Here is a 19,933-nt window from a genome sequence, read left to right on the forward strand (position 1 = left end):
AAACTGGCCACAAATTGTTGGAGACTGGATGATGATTAAATAAGAGTTCATCCTGTCCACTTTTGAGTGTGTTTAAACCTTTCCATAATTAAAAAAAACAGAAACAAAACCAACCAACCAATCAACCAAACAAAAACCCAACGGAACAGGAGGGTTGCGTTAGCTTTGGCCTGGGAAAATGATCTGAAACAGTCTTCCATCCCCAAGCACGATTTAGGCTAGAAGACCATGTATTGTTCAATTTTGAGGCTGGAGTGCCATCTAGTGTTCATTGCAAACACCCACCCAAAGGACGACATTGCAAGTGCCTCTCCTTGCTCCAAGGTCCTTCTGTGAACTCCTGGTGAACAGGTTGACTGGCCCCCGGCAAGGGCAGCAGTTGCGGGTTTGGAGGTGGAGGTGGCTATGATGGTGGTGTGCGGGCTCATTCCTTGCCTCACCCTGGCTCAGAGCAGCATACTGGGACGGGAGTTCTTGTGCTCAGAGCAGCATACTGGGACGGGAGTTGTTGTTTTGTATGCGGCTCTGAAAGCAGGTGACCTTGCTGGAGGGTTCTCAGTGTGACCCAGGTGCAAAAATAGCCTCTCTTGTGACCGGTGTGTGCTCAGCTCCCTGGCCTGAACAAATAGCCCCTCACACCTGCACATTGTTGACTCGGTGTGGACACACAGCTACTTGTTTGCAGGTGCAAATGACTGTTTGTGTACCCAGAGTTGAGGGAGGGCCCCCCACCATCCTCTTCTTCAGCCCACATTCCCTTACAGCAAGTAACTGGGCCACAGTACTAGGAGAATGTGTGACCTTAAAATCCAGTGCTAGGTCCTGGTGGAGGGAGAGCTCTTAAAACTCCTCCTCTCCAAGTATCCCCCGCCCTGTTATGAGAGAGGAATCCACTCTTGCCTCTGGTAGTAGGACAAGAACGGTCCAAATTCCAGGGTAGCTGCATTTAGGGACAGAAAATATGGGTGGGATATAAAATATTCTTCAAAATAGGAAGCGGTGTATATGGAGTCAGGGAGATTTCTGGAAGTTCTGAGCCAGGCTTTGTACAGATCATACGGAATAAGAAACCTGGTCCAGCCTATCTCAGTAGGGCAACTGCAATGGGCATGAGTGAAATTTGTCAATTGTAAAACTCTATAGACCTGGACAACAGAGTTGGGGGGGTGAGGGAGTGTAGGGGACTGAGAGCGGTGGCAGTGTGCCCAGGGAAGTGAGTGACCCTAAGTCACTGTTGCTGGCAATATGGACCTATGTTTTATGGACCAAGAAGCAGGAAAATCTGTCAAACTCTGATACAGCATATCATACAGATGCACTGAAATGCAAAAATGAGTGAACATGAATCACAGCCTTTTTTGCAGGCAGTTTGAAAATTTTGAAAACTTTCCAAAAATGTAGTCCTTTTGGTTAATTCCTTAGGATACTCCCCTAGGAGTAGAATTCTACTCCTAGGGGAGTATCCTAAGGAATAGGCAGAAATGCTAAAGAATTGTGCACAAAAATGAGCAGAAACTGGGTAGAGATTAAATAAATGTTTAATGATAATGAAGGATGGCACATTGGTATGATGGGATTCCATACTATGCTGAAATGAGTTGATGAAAAATTTCTAATTTGGGAAAAATATCTTGGTATCATGTGAAATAAATAGGCTCAAAATTATGTAGCTTGACTTCAACTAGGCAAAGTATGTATCAAGACATGAAGTATTGCAAAGGTTAGAATAGAACAAAAGGTTAATAACACTGGTGATCTTGGAATCAGAGGATTCCATATCATTTATATTTTCTTTTTTTTTTATTTGACAGAGAGAAACACAGCAAGAGAGGGAACACAAGCAGGGGGAGTGGGAGAGGGAGAAGCAGCCTTCCCGCTGAGCAGAGAGCCTGATGTGGGGCTCCATCCCAGGACCCTGGGATCATGACCTGAGCCCAAGGCAGATGCTTAATGCCTGAGCCACCCAGGCGCCCCCATTTGTATTTTCTTTACACATTTTAATTTCTAAATTTTCTGGAGCAAACCTTTTGTTTGTTTGTTTTTTAATAATTAAAATAAAATATTTTTATTGAAAGCAAAAAGGAATCTCAATTTTGAAGGGAAAAAAGAGAGGAGAAAGGTCTGGGTGGAATTCAGCATTGGGTGAGAACCTCAGGGCTAGGGGCTCTGAAGGAGAGAGAGGGACAAAAATGCAGGCTGCTGGTGGTCGCTGGCCGAGTCTTCCTTTCCTCGTGACCAGGGAGAGCCTTGCTGCGCTGCCTGCGATGCCCAGAGTACAACTGTCTACTTCCCCAGACAGTCCTGTGAGCTGAGCCTCCAGTGCTTGAGGTCCGAGCCCGGAAAATGGAGGCCCCCCTAAGCTGATCCTCCTTGTACTCCTTGCAAGGAGAGGGCATCATGTCCTCGGCCTCTGGATTCTCCGATGTTAAGGTTTCTGGGCACAAACAGAAAGAATTAATCCTCCGTCTTCTTTTCAACCCAGTAGATATGTTTGATGACTTCTCGGAAGGCAGGGAGTGTGTCAACTGTGGGGCCATGTCCACCCCGCTCTGGAGGCGCGATGGGACGGGGCATTACCTCTGCAACGCCTGCGGCCTCTATCACAAGATGAACGGCATCAACCGGCCCCTGATCAAGCCCCAGCGCCGGCTGGTAAGCACGGACCCCAACTAGGCTCAAGTCCCCTAGTCATTCCCTCTCTCGGCAACTGGCGTCGGGGCTCACGCTTGGTGGGAAATGTCCAGGGTCTGAACTTTGGACTAAGTTTTTACAAAAGATTTTATTTATTTATTTGAGAGAGATTGAGCACAAGCAGGGGGAGGGGCAGAGGGAGAGGGAGGAGCAGACACCCCGCTTGGCAGGGCTTGATCTTGGGATTCCGGGATCGTGACCTGAGCCATAGGCAGAAACTTAACCGACTGAGCCCCCCAGGTACCCCTCAGTCATCTTTAAAAAAGAAAGTGTGGGTGGGTGGCAACGCAGTAATTTCTGATATCTTTAGAGTTAGCTCCAGCAGCTAGGATGTTCCAGACCGTCTAGTTTAAGCCCTTCGTTATGCAGAAGTGAAAAGTGAGGCTCAGCACAGCCAACAGCCTCGCCCACGGTCTCAGGAATACCGAGTCTCCCATCTGGAACCAGAGTCCGGGCTTCCTGGTTCCCAGTCCAGCCTTGCCTTGGACATTTCCTGTTTTCACATCAACCCCACAAGGAAGGGGAACTCTTCCTTACCCTGTTTTCAGCTGATGAGTTAATAAAACCCAAAGCCCAGGGGGAGATTAAGTAGGGTGTGCTGGGCCCTACTGCTGGGAAGGTTTGTAATGGGGTTTTTGGTTCTTGGCTCTGTGGTCTTTTCTAGTATAGTTTGATTTGAGCCAACACAAGCTAGGCTTCATGTATATTAGGGAGGGAGGAACAGAGGGGTTAGGCCCTGACGGTTAACTTTCTTGGGGTCCCGAGGCCCATCCAGCCCCTGATGACACTTGAATGCAGTAATTCTTCCTCACGTTTATTCTACTTTTGAGGAAAGCTTTTCTGCCCCCGGGGCCCTGCCTGAGGAATGACTGATATGCCACTAATGCCAGTGAGGGTTAGATTCACTGTCCTCCTGCTGCCGAAGTCCCTGTTCTCCCCCGCTCCCAGCCAGGAGGAGCTAACGTGAGGGGAGAAACCGGCCCTTCAGCTGCTCGGAGGTTCTTCAGGGCTCTGCTAGATGACCTTGCCACCCACTCAGGGCGGGACAGCCCCTCGGGGCTCCCCCTGACATAAAAGCAGCAGCGGGCCTTCCGCTTGGACATGAAGGGTCTGCTTCTCTGTTGCAGTCTGCTTCCCGCCGGGTGGGCCTGTCCTGTGCCAACTGCCAGACCACCACCACCACGTTGTGGCGCCGCAACGCCGAGGGTGAGCCAGTGTGCAATGCCTGCGGCCTCTACATGAAGCTCCATGGCGTGAGTAGCCCACCCCGCCCCCGCCCCACCAGCCGCACTGGGGGTCCCCTCCCCTAGCCCTCACTGGTCCTCCCACTTGCAGACTTGACGTCATCGTTGCCCTCTCTGCCAAGACACTGAGTTTTTGAAGGAAACTTACAGGCTGTCTTGGACCGTGTGGGCTGCCATAAAGCACGGCAGACCCAGTGGCCTGTATACAACAGACATTTATTCCCACATTCCTAGAAGCTGGGAGTCCGAGTTCTGGAGCCGGCGTGGTCAAAGGCTGGTATAGATTTGGAGGATTGCTCTCTTATGGAATTGATTGGCATGTGACTCTTACTGCAAGTGTTCATGGGGAAATTTCCCTCGAAGTTTTGTTTGTTTGTTTGTTTTTTTTAAGATTTTGCGTATTTGACACACACACCCACACACACACACACACACACAGCACTCAAGCAGGGGGAGTGGCAGACAAGGGAGAGGGAGAAGCAGACTCTCCTGCTGAGCAAGGAGCCCAATGTGGCGCTTGATCCCAGGACCCTGAGATCATGACCTGAGCAGAAATCAGGAGTCTGATGCCCATGAACTGAGCCACCCAGGTGTCCCTGGAAGTACTTATTAAGGATAAAAAACACATGTTTCTTTTGACCAGCAGCTCTGCCTTTGGGAAACTGGCCTGTAAAACAATAAAAGAATCAGTATGTAATGATGTTTGAACTGTTTATTGCTGCAGTATTTGTACTGGCAAAAACTAGAAACCATCTTAAAGCCTCATAAAGGAATGGTTGATTAAATGTGGCAATACTATGTTGGGGAATATTGTACAGAAATTTAAAGAAATACCAAATTAGAGCCATGTATCTTGACTTGGAGTAACAAAAAAGCACACTGCAAAGTAATATACATACTATGCTCCCGTACTATGGGGGTGTGGGTGTGTTAAGCACAGACAGATACAGATGGATGCATGGATGAGCACACATGTACATACATGTGTAGATCTGTATGTGTGCGTACGTGTTGGCAGATGTTTTCAAGTGTAAGAAACATAAGAGGCCGGTCCTCCAGTTGCCCCATAGGACAGGATTGATAACGGAGGGATGGAGGGGGAATTACTACCTTAGCTTTCATTAATCTTTTCATGTTTTCTTTCTTTTTTTAAATTAGTTTTTTAGTTTTAATTCCAGTGTAGTTAACATATGGTACTATTTTAGTTTCAGGTGTGCAGTATAGTGATTCAACAGGTTTTGGTTTTTTTTTTTTAGTTTATTTGAGGGAGAGGAGGGTTAGAGGGAAAGGGAGAGAGAGTATTAAAGCAGACCCTGTGCTGGGCAGGGAGCCTGCGCCAACACAGGGCTCGATCTCACAACCCTGAGGTCGTGACTTGAGCCAAAACCAAGAGTCAGACACTTAACCCATTGCACCACCCAGGTGCCCCAGTGATCCAACAATTCTGTACGTTATTCAGTGCTCAGCATGAGATGTGTACCATGTTTTCTTGTTAGTGAAAAAGAAAAAAATAGCCAAAATATAGTTAAGACCAGTCATAAGAAAATATACTTCTTTCTGCAGAAAAGTTTATCAAGGATGTTTGTTGAGTCATTGTGATAGAGAGAATGGAGGGAAAAAAGCTTCAGTAGGGAAATGGTTGAAGAAACTCATGTTCTTCAATAGGGGAATGGTAGAAGAAATGGGGAAAGGAATATTATGCAGGTATTAGAAAGATTTTGTCCTTAAAAAAACTAAAAAATAGAATTAGCAGATGACCCTGCAATCCCACTTCTGGGTATAGATCCAAAAAGAATGGAAAGCAGAGCCTTGAACAGCTATGCATGTCCTCATGTCCACAGTAGCATTATTCACAATAGCCAAAGGTGAAAGCAACCCAAGTGTCCACGGTTGTTGGGTAAGCACAATGTGGTCTGTCCATGTAATGGATTACCAGTCAGCCTTTGAAAGGACATATGTCCGGACACACAGTACCAGGAGGATGAACCTTGAAGTCCTCATGCTAAGTGAAAGAAGTCAGTCACAAACAGACAAGTTTCATGTGATTCTACTTCCACGAGGTACCCAAACTAATCAAACTCATAGAGACAGAAAGTAGAATAGGGGCTGCCAGGGGCTGGCAGACGGGGAAATAGCAAGTTTGTGTTTAATGAGGACAGAGTTTCAGTTTTCAAGATGAGAAGTGATCTGGAGACAGACGGTGGTGATGGTTGTATGACATTGTGAATGTCCTTAACACTACTAGAAAGGGTTGAGATGATAGATTTTATGTTATGTGTATTTTACACAATTTTTTTTTAAAGTATTGAGGTTGGTGGGGATAAACATGAGGGCTATATTCTTCTGAGGTGAGGATGGGCTTCAAGTGGGCCAAAGTCAGGGTGGAGGGCTAGAGAGAGGAGAAGACACTTTCCTCCAGAGGTGGGAATACTGTTGGATCCAGCTCTCAGTTGACCAGGAGGCAGGTTCAGGTTCACCTAATCGGCAGTATTTCTCTTAACCATTCTATGGTTGTTTTGGTTTTTTTTTTTCAAGATTTTATTTATTTATTTGACAGAGATCACAAGTAGGCAGAGAGGCAGGCAGAGAGAGGAGGAAGCCGACTCCCCGCTGAGCAGAGAGCCCAACGTGGGGCTCCATCCCAGGACCCTGGGATCATGACCTGAGCTGAAGGCAGAGGCTTTAACCCACTGAGCCACCCAGGCACCCCTTAACCATTCCATGTTTAATCTCTGAAGTGGGTAATTACTTTTCTTTCAGTATTTCAGGTATAGCCTTTATGAGTCCCATCCAGGAGACAAGCACAGACCAGGAGTTAAAAGATTTGGTTGACCTGGCCTAAGAAACCAAATATGGGGAAGGCATGCTATTTAAAAATACTTGAAAGATGATCTAACAAGCCTCTTCCCCAGACTATTGTCTAGGCATCTGTGCATGGTTCAAGAGCATGACACTTGACAGTCACTGCTTCTTTATGAGAAGTCAGTGCAATAAAAGTGTTCTCTATGGACAGTTTATCTCAGGACCTGGCCACAGGGCAGTCTCCCCAACATGATCTCTTGTAGCTCCCCATGGAAAGACCACATTTGGCTCCAACCAGACTTAACGCAGTGCTGATCTGCTCTAAGTAGAGTGACTTGAACTCTCAATTCATGGGGGCTGGCCCAGTGTCTGCCTATTTTCTCGGCATAATTATTAATAACACCCCCTTGTCCTTTTCATCGTGTCCTGATTTTGCTGATAAACTAAGGGTTTTTGCAGAAACAGTTCCTGCTATCTGAAATGCCTGCCCCTTGTCTACTTGCCGACCTCTCACAACTTAGGCATCACCTCCTGAGTGAAGCCTTCATTAATATGGTCATGTACCACTTCCCTTCCTCCCCAGCTGGGAACACAGTTTAGTGTTTCTTCTCCATTCTCCCACACGACCTATGAGTTTGGTTGTTTCCTGCTTGTCTGTCTTTTCCCAGTCAACTGAAACTCTGAAGGGAAGGAATGGTGTCTTTACGCCTCTATTTCTCTAGGGTGAGTGGAACACAGCATGTAGTATAGGAGCTCAATACATATTTGATTTCTTTCTCCAGGTGTGCCAGGGGCTGACTCACCTAGTCCCAGCCCCAAGGTTTGTAGAGGAATTGCTTAGATGTTGCCTTCTCATAGTGTGTGTGCATGTTTAAATACTGTAGCAGATCATGTATAAGTGGAAAACCATATATATTGACTTGTAACCCTCTAGGTCCCAAGGCCTCTTGCAATGCGGAAAGAGGGGATTCAGACCAGAAAACGGAAGCCCAAGAACCTTAATAAATCTAAGACACCGGCAGGTGAGGAAAAGAATTGTGTGTAATTGTATGACTAACTCCGTAGCCCCGGAGTATGTGAAAACCAGGTTTTCTTGGCTGGGTGGGCCAGCCCAGGCTAGGGAGGCATGAGAGCATTGTGCAGCCCCCACTATTCAGGACAGAATGATAACCCAGGGAGAAGTAGCATCACCATGCAACATCTGGGGAGCTTTTAAAGTAGGCTCAATTTAAGGTGTGTGATGACTGTCAGTTGCAAAGGCACTAATGGTCCAGCAGGACCAGTTGGGGGCCAGAAACAGAAAAGAGCACTACTTTTCCCTCCATCTTCTGTGCTGCAGCTAGCCATTCAAGAGCTTGGTTCCTTTATGTTCTCCTTGAGATAACTGGGACAGTTAACATCATGTAGTACCTAGCATTTTAGAAAGCTGTTTTACCATTAGTAGTTCATTGGTCCTTAAAGTTCCTCATATGACTCATTATCCCCATTTTACTCCTGAGCAAACTGAGGTGCAGAGAGGTTAGTAACTTAGCTAGAGTCACACAGCTGTGAGTGGGTAGACCTGGAATTAAACCCCAAGTTTTTACACTTCCGGGTCCATATTCTGCTGCAGGTGCCACTTTTCCGTCTCAGCCTCTAGGTGAAGAGTGAGGATGACTCATGTTCCTATCAAGAGTGCTCCCTCTTCAACACAGCTACCCAGTTAAAGATTTCATGGGAAATACTGCCTGCATAGAAAGTAAATCAGCTGATCCGATGGGAACTTTATCTTTTAATCTAAGGCATGACAAACAGATAGATTTCCCCTTTCCACTGCTGAGACCATAGCCAAAGTTCTCCTTTCCCAAATTCCACAGCACTTACCCCTTCGGGCAGTAAGTCTCGCTAGAATTTTCCATGTCTCACCCCAGTGGCCCTCTGCCTCTCTGCCTGTATCCGTACTGTCATAGAAGTACAGCACCATGTCCTGGGGAACGTCATCACCTTATATGCCGCAGGGACAGGGAGAGCAAGCATTTAGTTCAGGGAACAGCCCCATCTTTGAAATTCCAGATACAGGGAGCCAGGTTAGGCAGCAAAACCTCATGTGAACAGATTCCACTATTTATCGCCTTTATTTATCTCATGTGTGGAGATTCACATCTTTTGCTGCAGAATCGTGAATGTATTTCATTAAGGGATGTTGCCTCCGGCACCACTGGAAGCATTCTATAACATACAGTTATGTTATAGAATATAACATATATAACATATAGAATATAACATATAGAACATACAGTTACGGATTTTAATACCAGACACTTTTGAATCCTGAGACGCATGTGGTCTCAAGGGTTTGGAATCCAGGGTGGTGAGCCCGTCCCTTGAGAAAGTTCCCTTGACATTCCGGTATTTTCATGGGTCCCATTTTGACAACCGCTGCCCAGCACTCATGAAGGACCCTGCCTCCCTCCCTGGCAGCTATAAATAACGCCGTTAGCATGGACCTACCCTGGCTGTCTCCAAGGACTGCCATCCGTTTGCCCCTGCCCCTGGTCTGGGTGTCCTGACTCGGCCTTATTCTAGGTCCCTCGGGTGGTGAGAGCCTTCCTCCTGCCAGCAGCGCCTCCAGCAACTCCAGCAACGCAGCCACCAGCAGCAGTGAAGAGATGCGTCCCATCAAGACAGAGCCCGGGCTGTCGTCCCACTACGGGCACAGCAGCTCCATGTCCCAGGTATCCCCTTCCCCAGGCGGGGGGATAGGACTGCGGGTGGGACTGTGGTACACCGCCAAGGACCAGGTGGCTGGGTCAGCACTGGGCCCCAGCAGGTGGCAGCAGGAGCTGCTTCGTGGCCTTGGGGCCCCACTGAGGCTAGGGGTTGTCTGCATGAGGGTCTATTTTAACACATCTGATCAAGTTAGGATGATTTGGGCACACAGCTGTGACACACAAATGTTGAGTAGCTCCTCCATACTGGGACCTTTGGACACAGGGAATGTGAAGGGACACATTGGGAAACAACCCACAACCTGAGTCAGGCTGTGTGCCTTGAGGGATGGCCATATGACTGTAGCGGGCTGTACAAGGTGGCACATGGGCTTTCTGGGCAGGCTGTCTCCTAAGTGAGAGGTGGTTTGGCCTTCACCTTCAAGGATGGATAGATGTTTTTAAAGATTTTATTTATTTATTTGAGAGAGTGAGAACAAGCGCAAGAGAGAGCACAAGTCTGGGGGAGGGGCAGAGGGAGAAGCAGACTCCCCACTGAGTAGGAAGCCCAATGCCGATGCCAGGACTCGATTCCAGGACTCTGGGATCATGACCTGAGTGGAAGGCAGCTGCTTAATGACTAAGCCACCCAGGGGCCTCAGGATGGATAGATTTTAATGGGGAGAGGAAGGAAGATGACCCTCCTGGCATGGGCAAAAGTGTGGAAACTATAAGGGCAGGGTGGGTGGGCACGGAGGGTTGGTGTGGAGGTCATGGGCAGGGTGCCATTTAATGAGGGTCAGCTATAGCTCCAGCCTCAAATGTGTGTCCTGAAGATAGGTCAGCAATACTGTCATTTCCCTCTTTCGAATATGATGGCATTCCTACTCCCCAACCCCTTCCTTCTTTGGTTCCCCTGTTTGGGATGAGGATAGTCCCACACTTGGTTACTGTTTCCTGTTAGTCCTGATCTGTTCTCTACGTGCACTTGAGGGAGGCTATATCCTAAAAACCTTTTTACTGTCAAGGTAAAGAAGCTGGTCTCATAGAACCAGGAGAGCCAGGAGCCCCTTCTGGGTATGGAGATCCAATGGTGATAAAACCATGGAAAATGTCTCATGTAACTATCAGAGACTTCTGAGAAACCACAATATCCACACCTCTACAGGGTCCCAGTGCTCAGAAGCAGCAAATGAATCACACAGACCCTTCACATCCCATGGCACAGGGCTTTGGAAAAACGAGACACATGCTGCTTGGTTTCTTATCCTGACCTTGTCCTCGGGTCCTCTCCCCTCATCCCTTTCCTGGCTGGGGAGCCAGCCTGGGGACATCTGTGTCATGGGGCTCCCCTCCCCAGCCCAGACCCTCCCCATCCTGAGTCCTGAGGAATGATCCCATTGAGCTCATCTTAAACTTTTTGCTTACAGACGTTCTCAGTCAGTGCGATGTCCAGCCACGGGCCCTCCATCCACCCGGTCCTCTCGGCCCTGAAGCTCTCCCCACAAGGCTACACATCTTCTGTCAGCCAGTCACCGCAGCCCAGCTCCAAGCAGGACCCTTGGAACAGTCTGGCCTTGGCTGATAGTCATGGGGACATAATCACTGCATAATGTCACCTCCTTCCCTCCTCAGATTCCTGCATGGACTTGGGACTTGGAGGACGGCAGAGATGAGGCTCTGGGGCCCCAGGAGCCAGCCCGTTCTGTTGGAGAATGACTCCAGAAGAACAACTGGGAAGAAACTTGAAATTGACAGTTTGGTTAGGGGAAGTGGGTGTTGGATTTTATCAGATGCCTTTCAAGGGTGGGCTCCTGGGAAGAGCCCAGACTCTGACCTGGAAGAACCCACCCTTTACCATGAGCACATTTAAGCCCCTTCTGTGGACTAAGAGACTTCTCTGTTGTTTTCCAGCCCACCCCTCCCCCCTAAGAGACTCGATGTCCTTTTGCCTTACCCTTTCACCACCGTGGCTGGAGATGGTGGTTTTTCCATGGTGTTCTGGGGTTCTGAGGGTTGGTGGAGGGGGCTAGGCGCTGGGACCTCTGGTCCAGCCTGAACCAGGGCACCTGTTTGACCTGTGTGTGGATGCAACAAGCCCCAGGCTGCTGCTGCCTCTGTCCAGCACTCCCCCTTCAGGCTTGGCACACCCCTGCATTCCTCAGTACCAAATCTTGACCCCGGAAGCGTCAGGTGTGGCCCCGATGCCACTGAATGCTTCATGGGGACACGGAGGAGAGGGCTGCTTCACCCACTGCAAGGTGTGCCTTGGCCGAATCACACCTTGGCAACTTCACCTCTCCCAAGTTCCTTTCCCTGGCTCTCGGCTCAAACCTCCAGTCCCTTCTCCTCACCCCCCAAAGCCTCTGAAAATAAAAATCCCTCCACTGCTGAGTGATTCAGCTCTGCCTTCAGCTTGAACAGGTGTCTCGCTCTGCGAAACAGGAGCTCGGCAGTCTAGCCACAGCAGCCTCCCCCTCAGCTGTGCCCCAAATCCTTCTTCCACCCTGTCACCCACAGTCAGGGTCTGAGGAAGTACAAGAAGGTTCTGCTGCTAAAGCAAGTTTGACAAACACTCATCTAAGACTTGAGATCCTTCCGGAGAGCATGTCTGGTAGACACCATCTCCCTGGGGCTGGGGCCGGCCCCTGGGCCGGGTGGGGGCTTTCCGTGGATTCTGGCTCTCTTGTACTTGGATTTCGCCAGTGCCGCTCCTGTTCTGCAGAGATGTGCCTCTTGGTCAGACAGCAGGCCAAGTTCATCCAAGGGGTGTGGAGCTCCAGCACCCGCTTCCTTTCCTCAGCAGGAAGTCCGAGTCTCCTGTCCAGGAGTCAAACAGCTCGGGATGTTGCAACATCAAAGCAAACACAACAAAACCGAACTCAGATGGAAAGATGATGACAGAGAAGACACCGAGGGTGGGCCCTGAGGGAGCCTCTGGCCCTGTGCTCTTCTGGAATTGGCCTTCTTCTGTCCATGTTGCTGTTCCTGCCCGTGATGCTGGGGCTCCCAGAGACTCCTCTCTGCTGGGCCTCCTCAGCAGCAGAGCTATAGCTGACTGTGGCCTTCCCACATTCTCCCCCCAGAGGCCCAGCTCCCGACCCCAAAATCCTCCTGGCTGTAGCAGAGAATATTTTTAAACCAAGATTCTGTTTTAATCATCATTTACGTCGCTTTCTTCCGTGAAGGCCACCCTCGTGTACCTTCCTAACCCACAAACCTGTTAACATTGTCTTAAGGTGGAATGGCTGTAAAATCAGTATTTAACTAATAAATTCATCTGTACTCCTCTTTTCCTTCTCCTCCCTCAGAGGTCATTCCTGGGAGGCTCGATGCTGCCCTTTGCGAGGTAGTCCCGAGTCACAGAGGCCCCTTCGCCGATCGGCCCACAGACTGCACAAAATCGTGTTCTGTCTTCACTCTTGTATGGCAGTTGGCCAGGACTTCTGTATGAGATGCTGGCTAGTGAAAAGAACCCTCGTCCCAGCCCTGCTACTGACTAGTTTGCCACCTTGCCCGGTAACCTCTAGGCTTTGGTTTCCTAACAGAGGGTCGGGCCAGCCATTAACTAAAGTTCCTTTCACCCAACGGTTGCTGCCTGATGAAGGGGGCCATTTCTAGAGCTTTCCTCAGGGCCAGAGGGGTGGGGGGTGGGGCGTGAGGCAGAGCACAGAGTGGTGGTCTGTCCAGCCCACCTGGCTTAAGATCACCCTCGTCCACTTCTTTATGGTTTGATCCAAACCAGCTTCTAGAGGGGAGATGAAAACTTGTCCATTATCCATTTGTCTTTACCTGCTTAGGCTACAGAATGGCTTAATCACTTCATTGTAAAAGTGAGCTAGGAGTGGGGGTAGTGGGCCTGAGGCCACCCTCTGACTCAGTACCCGTCGTCGGATGGGACCCACACAAGCAAACCCATCCCCGTTCAGAGCTATTCGTGGTGGCCGCCTGCTGCTCTCACCTGGCTTTTGCCAAACCCGTGGGCAACTGTGGCCTTGGCTTTTCAGAGCACCCCCATTATTTCTGAGCAGGTAAGGGGAAAAAAACTTAGGACAATCAAATTTTATGCAAAATTAGAAAAGCTTTTAAATTTGCTAAGGAACAGTTAAACCTACTAAATAAAAATAGGTATAATCCAGAAGAACATGTAGTGGATGACTGACAACTACGAGTAATAAGAGATTCAAAAACATAAACCTTAACAGGATTTATGCTGGTTTTGGGAAGCACACGTTTTCTGATGACTAAGTCTTGGCTGAAGACATTTGCCACTTCCCTTTAGGAATGGCTTTTTTTTTTTTTTTTTTAAAGGTTTTATTTATTTATTTGACAGAGACACAGCAAGAGAGGGAACACAAGCAGGGGGAGTGGGAAAGGGAGAAGCAGGCTTCTGGCCAAGCAGGGAGCCCGATGCAGGGCTCAGTCCAGACCCTGGGATCATGACCTAAGCCAAAGGCAGATGCTTAATGACTGAGCCACCCAGGGGCCCCTAGGAATGGCTTTCAGAACAACCTCATTCTTTATAGAGTCATAACTTGCTCTTCAGCTCAGATGGTATCAGCTTTCCTGCTCACAGACTTGGTTGCTTCCCCAGATCACATCCATCCTCAGAAGAGGTCAAGTTGCTATCAATAAGGATATTCTAAAGGATGCAATTCCCCGAGGGGCAGGAAGTGGCTGGTGTGGAAGGATTGGAGGGGGGGGCTCTCTCAACGACGGCATCATTACAGTGATGTGGTGAGTGAAGCAGACAAGGCATGTGTCCAGGTTAATCAATCCTTCACATTTTCACCTCTTGCTAGGGCGAAACCTTTGGAAGTACAATTTAAAGTAATAGTCGAAGAGCATTTTTGAATTTTTGTAGCATGTTTAGCTGTGATTATACCTGGCTTGGGATGGTAAGAGTGAAAATATGTTTATATTCACTGGACATGCACCTCATGGAACTGGGTACGGGTTATTGGGAGGAAACTCCCAGCCCTTGAGCTCCTAGAACTTGACACACCTGAATACTGAGTGCATAAGAAATAGCCATTTGGAAAGCTGCTTTTGGAGTGGAGGGGTTTTTTGTTGTTGTTTTTTGCTTTTTAATCATTTTCTGACATTGGAGACTACTCTTCAGATCGCGTCCTTGCCCTGCTTGAAGCTAGAACCAAATGCCATCTCCCGTAACAACCCCAATAGGTGTGTCATCCCATAACCAAGGACCAGCCTCAGAGCTTCAAAGTTTAGCCTGGGAGGTGGAACCTGGATTCCCAAGGTCTCTGCCCCTTGACGCTTCTTTCATTTCAGCCACTGAGGCCTCTGTCCTGAAGCCTCCTGGGGCATGCCGCTATTCTAAACCACACTGGGTCCAGGACGATTTTACTCTCCCCTTTAGGGGCTGTGGCATGTCGTTCGCAAACAGACTGTTCAGTAACTGTGTGAACTAAACAATCTAAGTGCAGAGAACATGAAAACAGACCTCATTTTTCCAAGTCCGGTTCGATTTTGGTCTGAAGTCTGGGAGGGCGTGAGTTCAGTTTTGCAGAGGTGATCTACAGTGGTGCTGGCAGTTACCAGGAACAGAGGAGTTCAGATGAAGCCTGCAAGGCGCCCAGCGCTCGGGCCCAGCTTCTAGAAGTGGTTGCAGGCCCTTTGTGGGGAGGTCTTCAGATGGACACAAAAAGGGAACTTCTCCTGCTGAGTGAAGGGTGATAAATGAGACCCCCTTGCCTACACTTCACACACACACAGGCACGCACGCACGCACACGCACACACATACACGCACTCTCCATCCCCGCCTCTCCCTGCTCTCTGGTGATTGCCTTCTGTCCCACAACTGCGGTGGCCCCCTTTCACCTGAGAAACGAGGATGGGCCCACCTCCACCTATCCTTTTATAAGGATTTTATAAGGTTTATAAGAAGTTTTTAAATAGGGGCACTTGCTGTTCTAATCATGGAGCAGTGGCAGGTTTCTAACCAGCGAAACTCTGATTGCAAGGAGTTACTCAGAAGAAGCACAATACTGGTAAATAGACCATACTGCAGACCCTTTACAAGGGCTGCAGTCTCTCGTGCGGCATCTTCTTTTTTTTTTTTTTTAATGATTTTATTTATTCATTTGACAGATCACAAGTGGGCAGAGAGGCAGGCAGAGAGAGAGGAAGGGAAGCAGGCTCTCTGCTGAGCAGAGAGCCCGATGCGGGGCTCCATCCCAGGACCCTGAGATCATGACCTGAGCCGAAGGCAGAGGCTTTAACCCACTGAGCCACCCAGGCGCCCCTCGTGCGGCCTCTTCTTTAAGGTAGAGTTGCTCAAATGAAATGGGTTCTAATGAGAGATGTAAACAACTTAGACTTCTCATTTCCTCCCTTGTTCTTTTCCTTTGGAACTCAAGAAAATAAAAAATTGGCAATATCTGTTATTTCTAGGGTTCTTGATTATCCGAGACGTTTGAGCTGGGATGGGGGATGGGTATGGTAAGAAAAGACTGAAGTAACAGAATCCTCAATAGGCCCAAGACCAGGCCTCTTTGCCCAACAAAATAACAGGTAATGTGCTTTTCATCCTAAAGACAATGCTCTATTATTCAAAGTATCCCCCAGCACTGCTCTAGCCATATGGGTGGGAAACACTTCCGGGAGGTCAATACCCTCCCCCCACCCCTTGACATCCTTGACAGCTGTTTCCTGGTGCAGCTTGCCTTGCCGATATCCTTAATATGGCTTCCAGCCTTATCACAGCCAAAGTCCCCTTCACCCCATCCCGCACCTGTCATAATTCTCATGATTTGAAACTGTTTTATTTACATGATTATTTAGGCTTTTCCTCATTTTTCACAGATCAAAGACAACCACATGTAAGTGACACCTCCATTTTCAAAAGAAGGAAGACATAACTGCTAATCCCTGCTAACAAGCGCCAGATAGCGGATACACTGAGCTGGTTGACCTCCCATCCATGGCAAGGACATCCAGTTTGGTTTGCTTTATGATCCCGGTGTGGCAATTAGATGGATGGTTACCTTGGGCCATTTTGACTATTTAAAAACGGCTTGTGGGTTCTTACTGGGTGAATCACAGGGCCCCCAGGGGTTCTAGAAGGGGACCACTGTTTTATACTCCTGCAATGGATTCCATACCCATCTCTATCCATGCTTCTTCCTCAAACACTGAGGGAGGAAGTCTACCAGAAAGCCAAAGATGGAACCTGCGATTTCAGAATTATAGTTCAGTTTGGCTGTCATCTAGCTGCAATAGTTGGGGGCAGTTCACCAAAAGGCTCTTCCTCTTAACATCTTTATCTGTGAAATGCTTTGGACCTAGGAGATCTTTAAGGTCCCTTTGAGTTCTAAGCAGTCATGATTGCTCCAATAACCTGAAATCATCCTTGCCATGCTGCCTTTCCTTTTTGTCATGTTGTGAGAATGGTCAGGAAAAGACATAAAGACATTATTCCCCAGACACACACTGAACTCGGTTTAGCATCCAGGATTGGGCCAATGGCTCTGAAATTATAAGAAAGGGGCTCACCTCTCAATCTTTTTTTTTTTTTTTTAAAGATTTTATTTATTTATTTATTTATTTAGGAGAGAAAGCACAAGCAGGGGAAGGGGCAGAGGAATAGGGAGAAGCTGAGTCCCCACTAAGCAGGAAGCCCAAAGTGGGGCTCAACCCCAGAATCCCAGGATCCCAGGATCCCAGGATCATGACCTGAACTGAAGGCAGATACCCAACTGGGTCACCCAGACACCCCACCTCTCTCTCAATCTTACGTGCTCTTGTTGGTACAGATGAAACCTCAGCATCCCAATATCTGAAAAGTTTCCTCTGGAGACTCCAGGCTGAGGTTCTTCAAATGGAAAACTGTACCTTTTTCTTGTGACCTAAGTAATGACTTCAAAATGTTTCAGAAGCTATACGTACAATAAGTATCATGTCACAAAGTAGCCATCCTGGAGACTACTTTTTCCCAAGTTGCAGCCATTTTATAAATACATGTTCGAATTCCCTTTAGATTCCCTTTAGACAATCTGCTCATCTCAACATAAGAGAACCAGGCTATGGCTTCTTAGCCACATTTAGTTTGGGGCCCCAAGTAGAATTAAATCGCCTGACCGATTTTTGTCATCAGTCCTTTCTAAATGTCCCTCATAAGGATAGGAATTTGTCATCAGTGACAAGCTACTAAGGAATGTTCTGCAGACTCTGAAAGGGTCTGATGCCAGCAAAGGAGGCAGGGGAAGTGGGAAACATTTTTTGGGTCTTCTGCGGCAGCCACACTGCAGAGGAAAGCATGCTGTGTGTTAGTTCTGGTGCATTTTCTTAAATCCAATGATGCAGGTGTCTTCCCTCACTACACAGCTGCACTGAAGGTTTGAGAGGGACCACAGGTCATGGAACTGAACATACTTCTGAGACTTCCTGCAGGGTCCTGCATAGAGAGCATTCTAAGTAAGTCATTTCTGCAATTTGGGGCAGTGGTGTTTTTTTTAGATTTTGGGGGTCCAGACCTCTCTGAAAATATAATAAAAACCAGACCCACTTTCTCAGAAAGGTACCCATACCCTGAGATTTTGCACACTATTCACTATTTTTTTTATTTTTAGATTTTATTTATTTGTCAAAGAGAGAGAGAGTGAGCACAGGCAGACAGAATGGCAGGCAGAGGCAGAGGGAGAAGCAGGCTCGCTGCTAAGCAAGGAGCCCAATGTGGGACTAGATCCCAGGACGCTGGGATCATGACCTGAGCTGAAGGCAGCCACTTAACCAACTGAGCCACCCAGGCGTCCCCACTATTCACTATTTTATGGGTTTTGTGAACTCTGGAAACTTCTCCATACACCCCAGGTTAAGAACACCTGCTCTCAAGGCTCTGGTTTAGTCTAGTGCTGCAAGGCTCTGTTGGCCAAACTGACCGGGTCAGCTCCATCCAGGGTATCCTGGCCCTTGGTAGGACCTTTCTATTAAAGCTATGAAGTCAAGCAGTCAAACAATCTCAGGGCAGTTGTCAGGGGCCCTGGTGCTGCTTGTGCCCAGGAGGCCCTGCAGCCTAAAATCTAGCTATTCCCATGAGGACACCCTCACCTAGGAATTCCTGGGAGCTTCTGGGTCTGAGTCTGCGGGAATACAATGCGGCTACAAGACACAGGCTGCTAAGGATTTGGGGAAGTTAGTATTGCCAAGGTTTCCAGTAGAGTCAAACTGGGAGAGTCAAACTGAAAGAAAACTGGACTCCGCTAGAAGAAAGGATACCTGCATTGGGAGACCAGGTCTGACTCATTTACAGATCCTGAGGGGTCTCGGGGATCATCTGGTCCAAGCCCTCCTGTCCCATTGTTGAGGGAATTTGCCCAAAGCCATGGAGCTGGTGTGAGGAAAAGCCACTCTTAAGCACCTACCCGTCTAGGGAGGCTTCTGAGACGGGCACTGAGGTCCCATCCTTGCAGTTACTGCACTCACCATGTGGGGGCACCAGTGTTCTCCTCGCCTGTGGTCACCAGACTATAAAAGCCTGATTTTCAAGCAGAGGTCAGCCCAAAAATCATGCTAAAAAAAAAGTATCTACTGCTTATTAAGCACCAGTGCAGGTCAGACTCTGCTAGTAGCTTTATATATCCACATAACACATGTATATCCCTCACAGTCATGTTTCCAGCACAAAAAAGACATGACCCCTGGATTTTAAGTAACTCACTGAAGGTCACAATACTCATATGCCTCTAGACACAGGTAAAACCTCCTCTCTGTGGTTCAGAATCCCCAAACTCTTTCTTTGGTAGTCTGATTCCTCACCAGATTCTACTGTTTTTCTCCTATTCCTTTTTCACCGACTTTGAGGTGGCTGTATATTAGATTTTCATGTTCACTGTAACTTTAATCCTGTTGGAGAAATCAGAGGCACAAAGGAAGACAGAGAAGTTGGTTGCATGGCCCTTAGAAAGCTAGGTGCTGAGGCCCAGGCTCCTGCGGGCTTTGGGGTTGCCCCAAATCCAGGAGGCGAATAATAATAACTAAAACATACTGAACTCTAGGCCAGGCCCAGTGCTAAGAGATTTATGTGAATCATCTCAGTAAGTCCCACGTTGGCCCAGTAAGTTACACATTTCACTCCATTTTACAGATGAAGAAACTGAGGCACAGAAAAGTAAATTACTTGCCCAAGCTCCACCCACTGAGTGGTGAGATTTGGACTCAGGTAGTCTGATATAAAAACAGTATTCTTCACTTCACTGCTATTCTATAGATATACTCTTTTAGGAGTTTGTCCTTCCCCAACCTTATTGTCTTAGAATGATGTTTACATACACTTCCAGAGCACTTTACAGTTTATCACTGTTTCACATCTAATATCTCATTTAATCATTCATTCAAAGAATACTTATCACTGAGTGTCTGCCAACTGCCTACCAACTGTCAAGTCCTTACGGCTCCAAGTGCAGTCCTTGGACTGAGCAGCAACAGCAGCAGTCCCTGGGAGCTTGCTGGAAAGGCAAAATGTTGCACCCTGCTAGAAAGCTGAGTC

General features: G+C 47.9%; 1 protein-coding gene across 6 annotated transcripts in view; it reads left to right on the plus strand.

The window, feature by feature from the left end:
• The window catches only part of GATA4 (GATA binding protein 4), an 82,106-nt gene extending 70,291 nt beyond the window's left edge, over positions 1-11,815 (plus strand). For 5 of the 6 annotated variants that reach the window (XM_044225060.1, XM_044225063.1, XM_044225061.1 and 2 more), the window contains 5 exons: positions 2,483-2,652; positions 3,819-3,944; positions 7,672-7,759; positions 9,303-9,451; positions 10,855-11,815. In XM_044225060.1, coding sequence (XP_044080995.1) covers positions 2,483-2,652; positions 3,819-3,944; positions 7,672-7,759; positions 9,303-9,451; positions 10,855-11,037 — 716 coding nt within the window. In that variant the 3' untranslated portion in view covers positions 11,038-11,815. The remainder of the gene's footprint in view (positions 1-2,482; positions 2,653-3,818; positions 3,945-7,671; positions 7,760-9,302; positions 9,452-10,854) is intronic. The other variant, XM_044225064.1, reaches the window with a different exon arrangement.
• The last annotated feature ends 8,118 nt before the right edge of the window (positions 11,816-19,933 follow it).

This window comes from Neovison vison, chromosome 11 (genome assembly GCF_020171115.1).
Source record: "Neovison vison isolate M4711 chromosome 11, ASM_NN_V1, whole genome shotgun sequence".
Classification (NCBI taxonomy): domain Eukaryota; kingdom Metazoa; phylum Chordata; class Mammalia; order Carnivora; family Mustelidae; genus Neogale; species Neogale vison.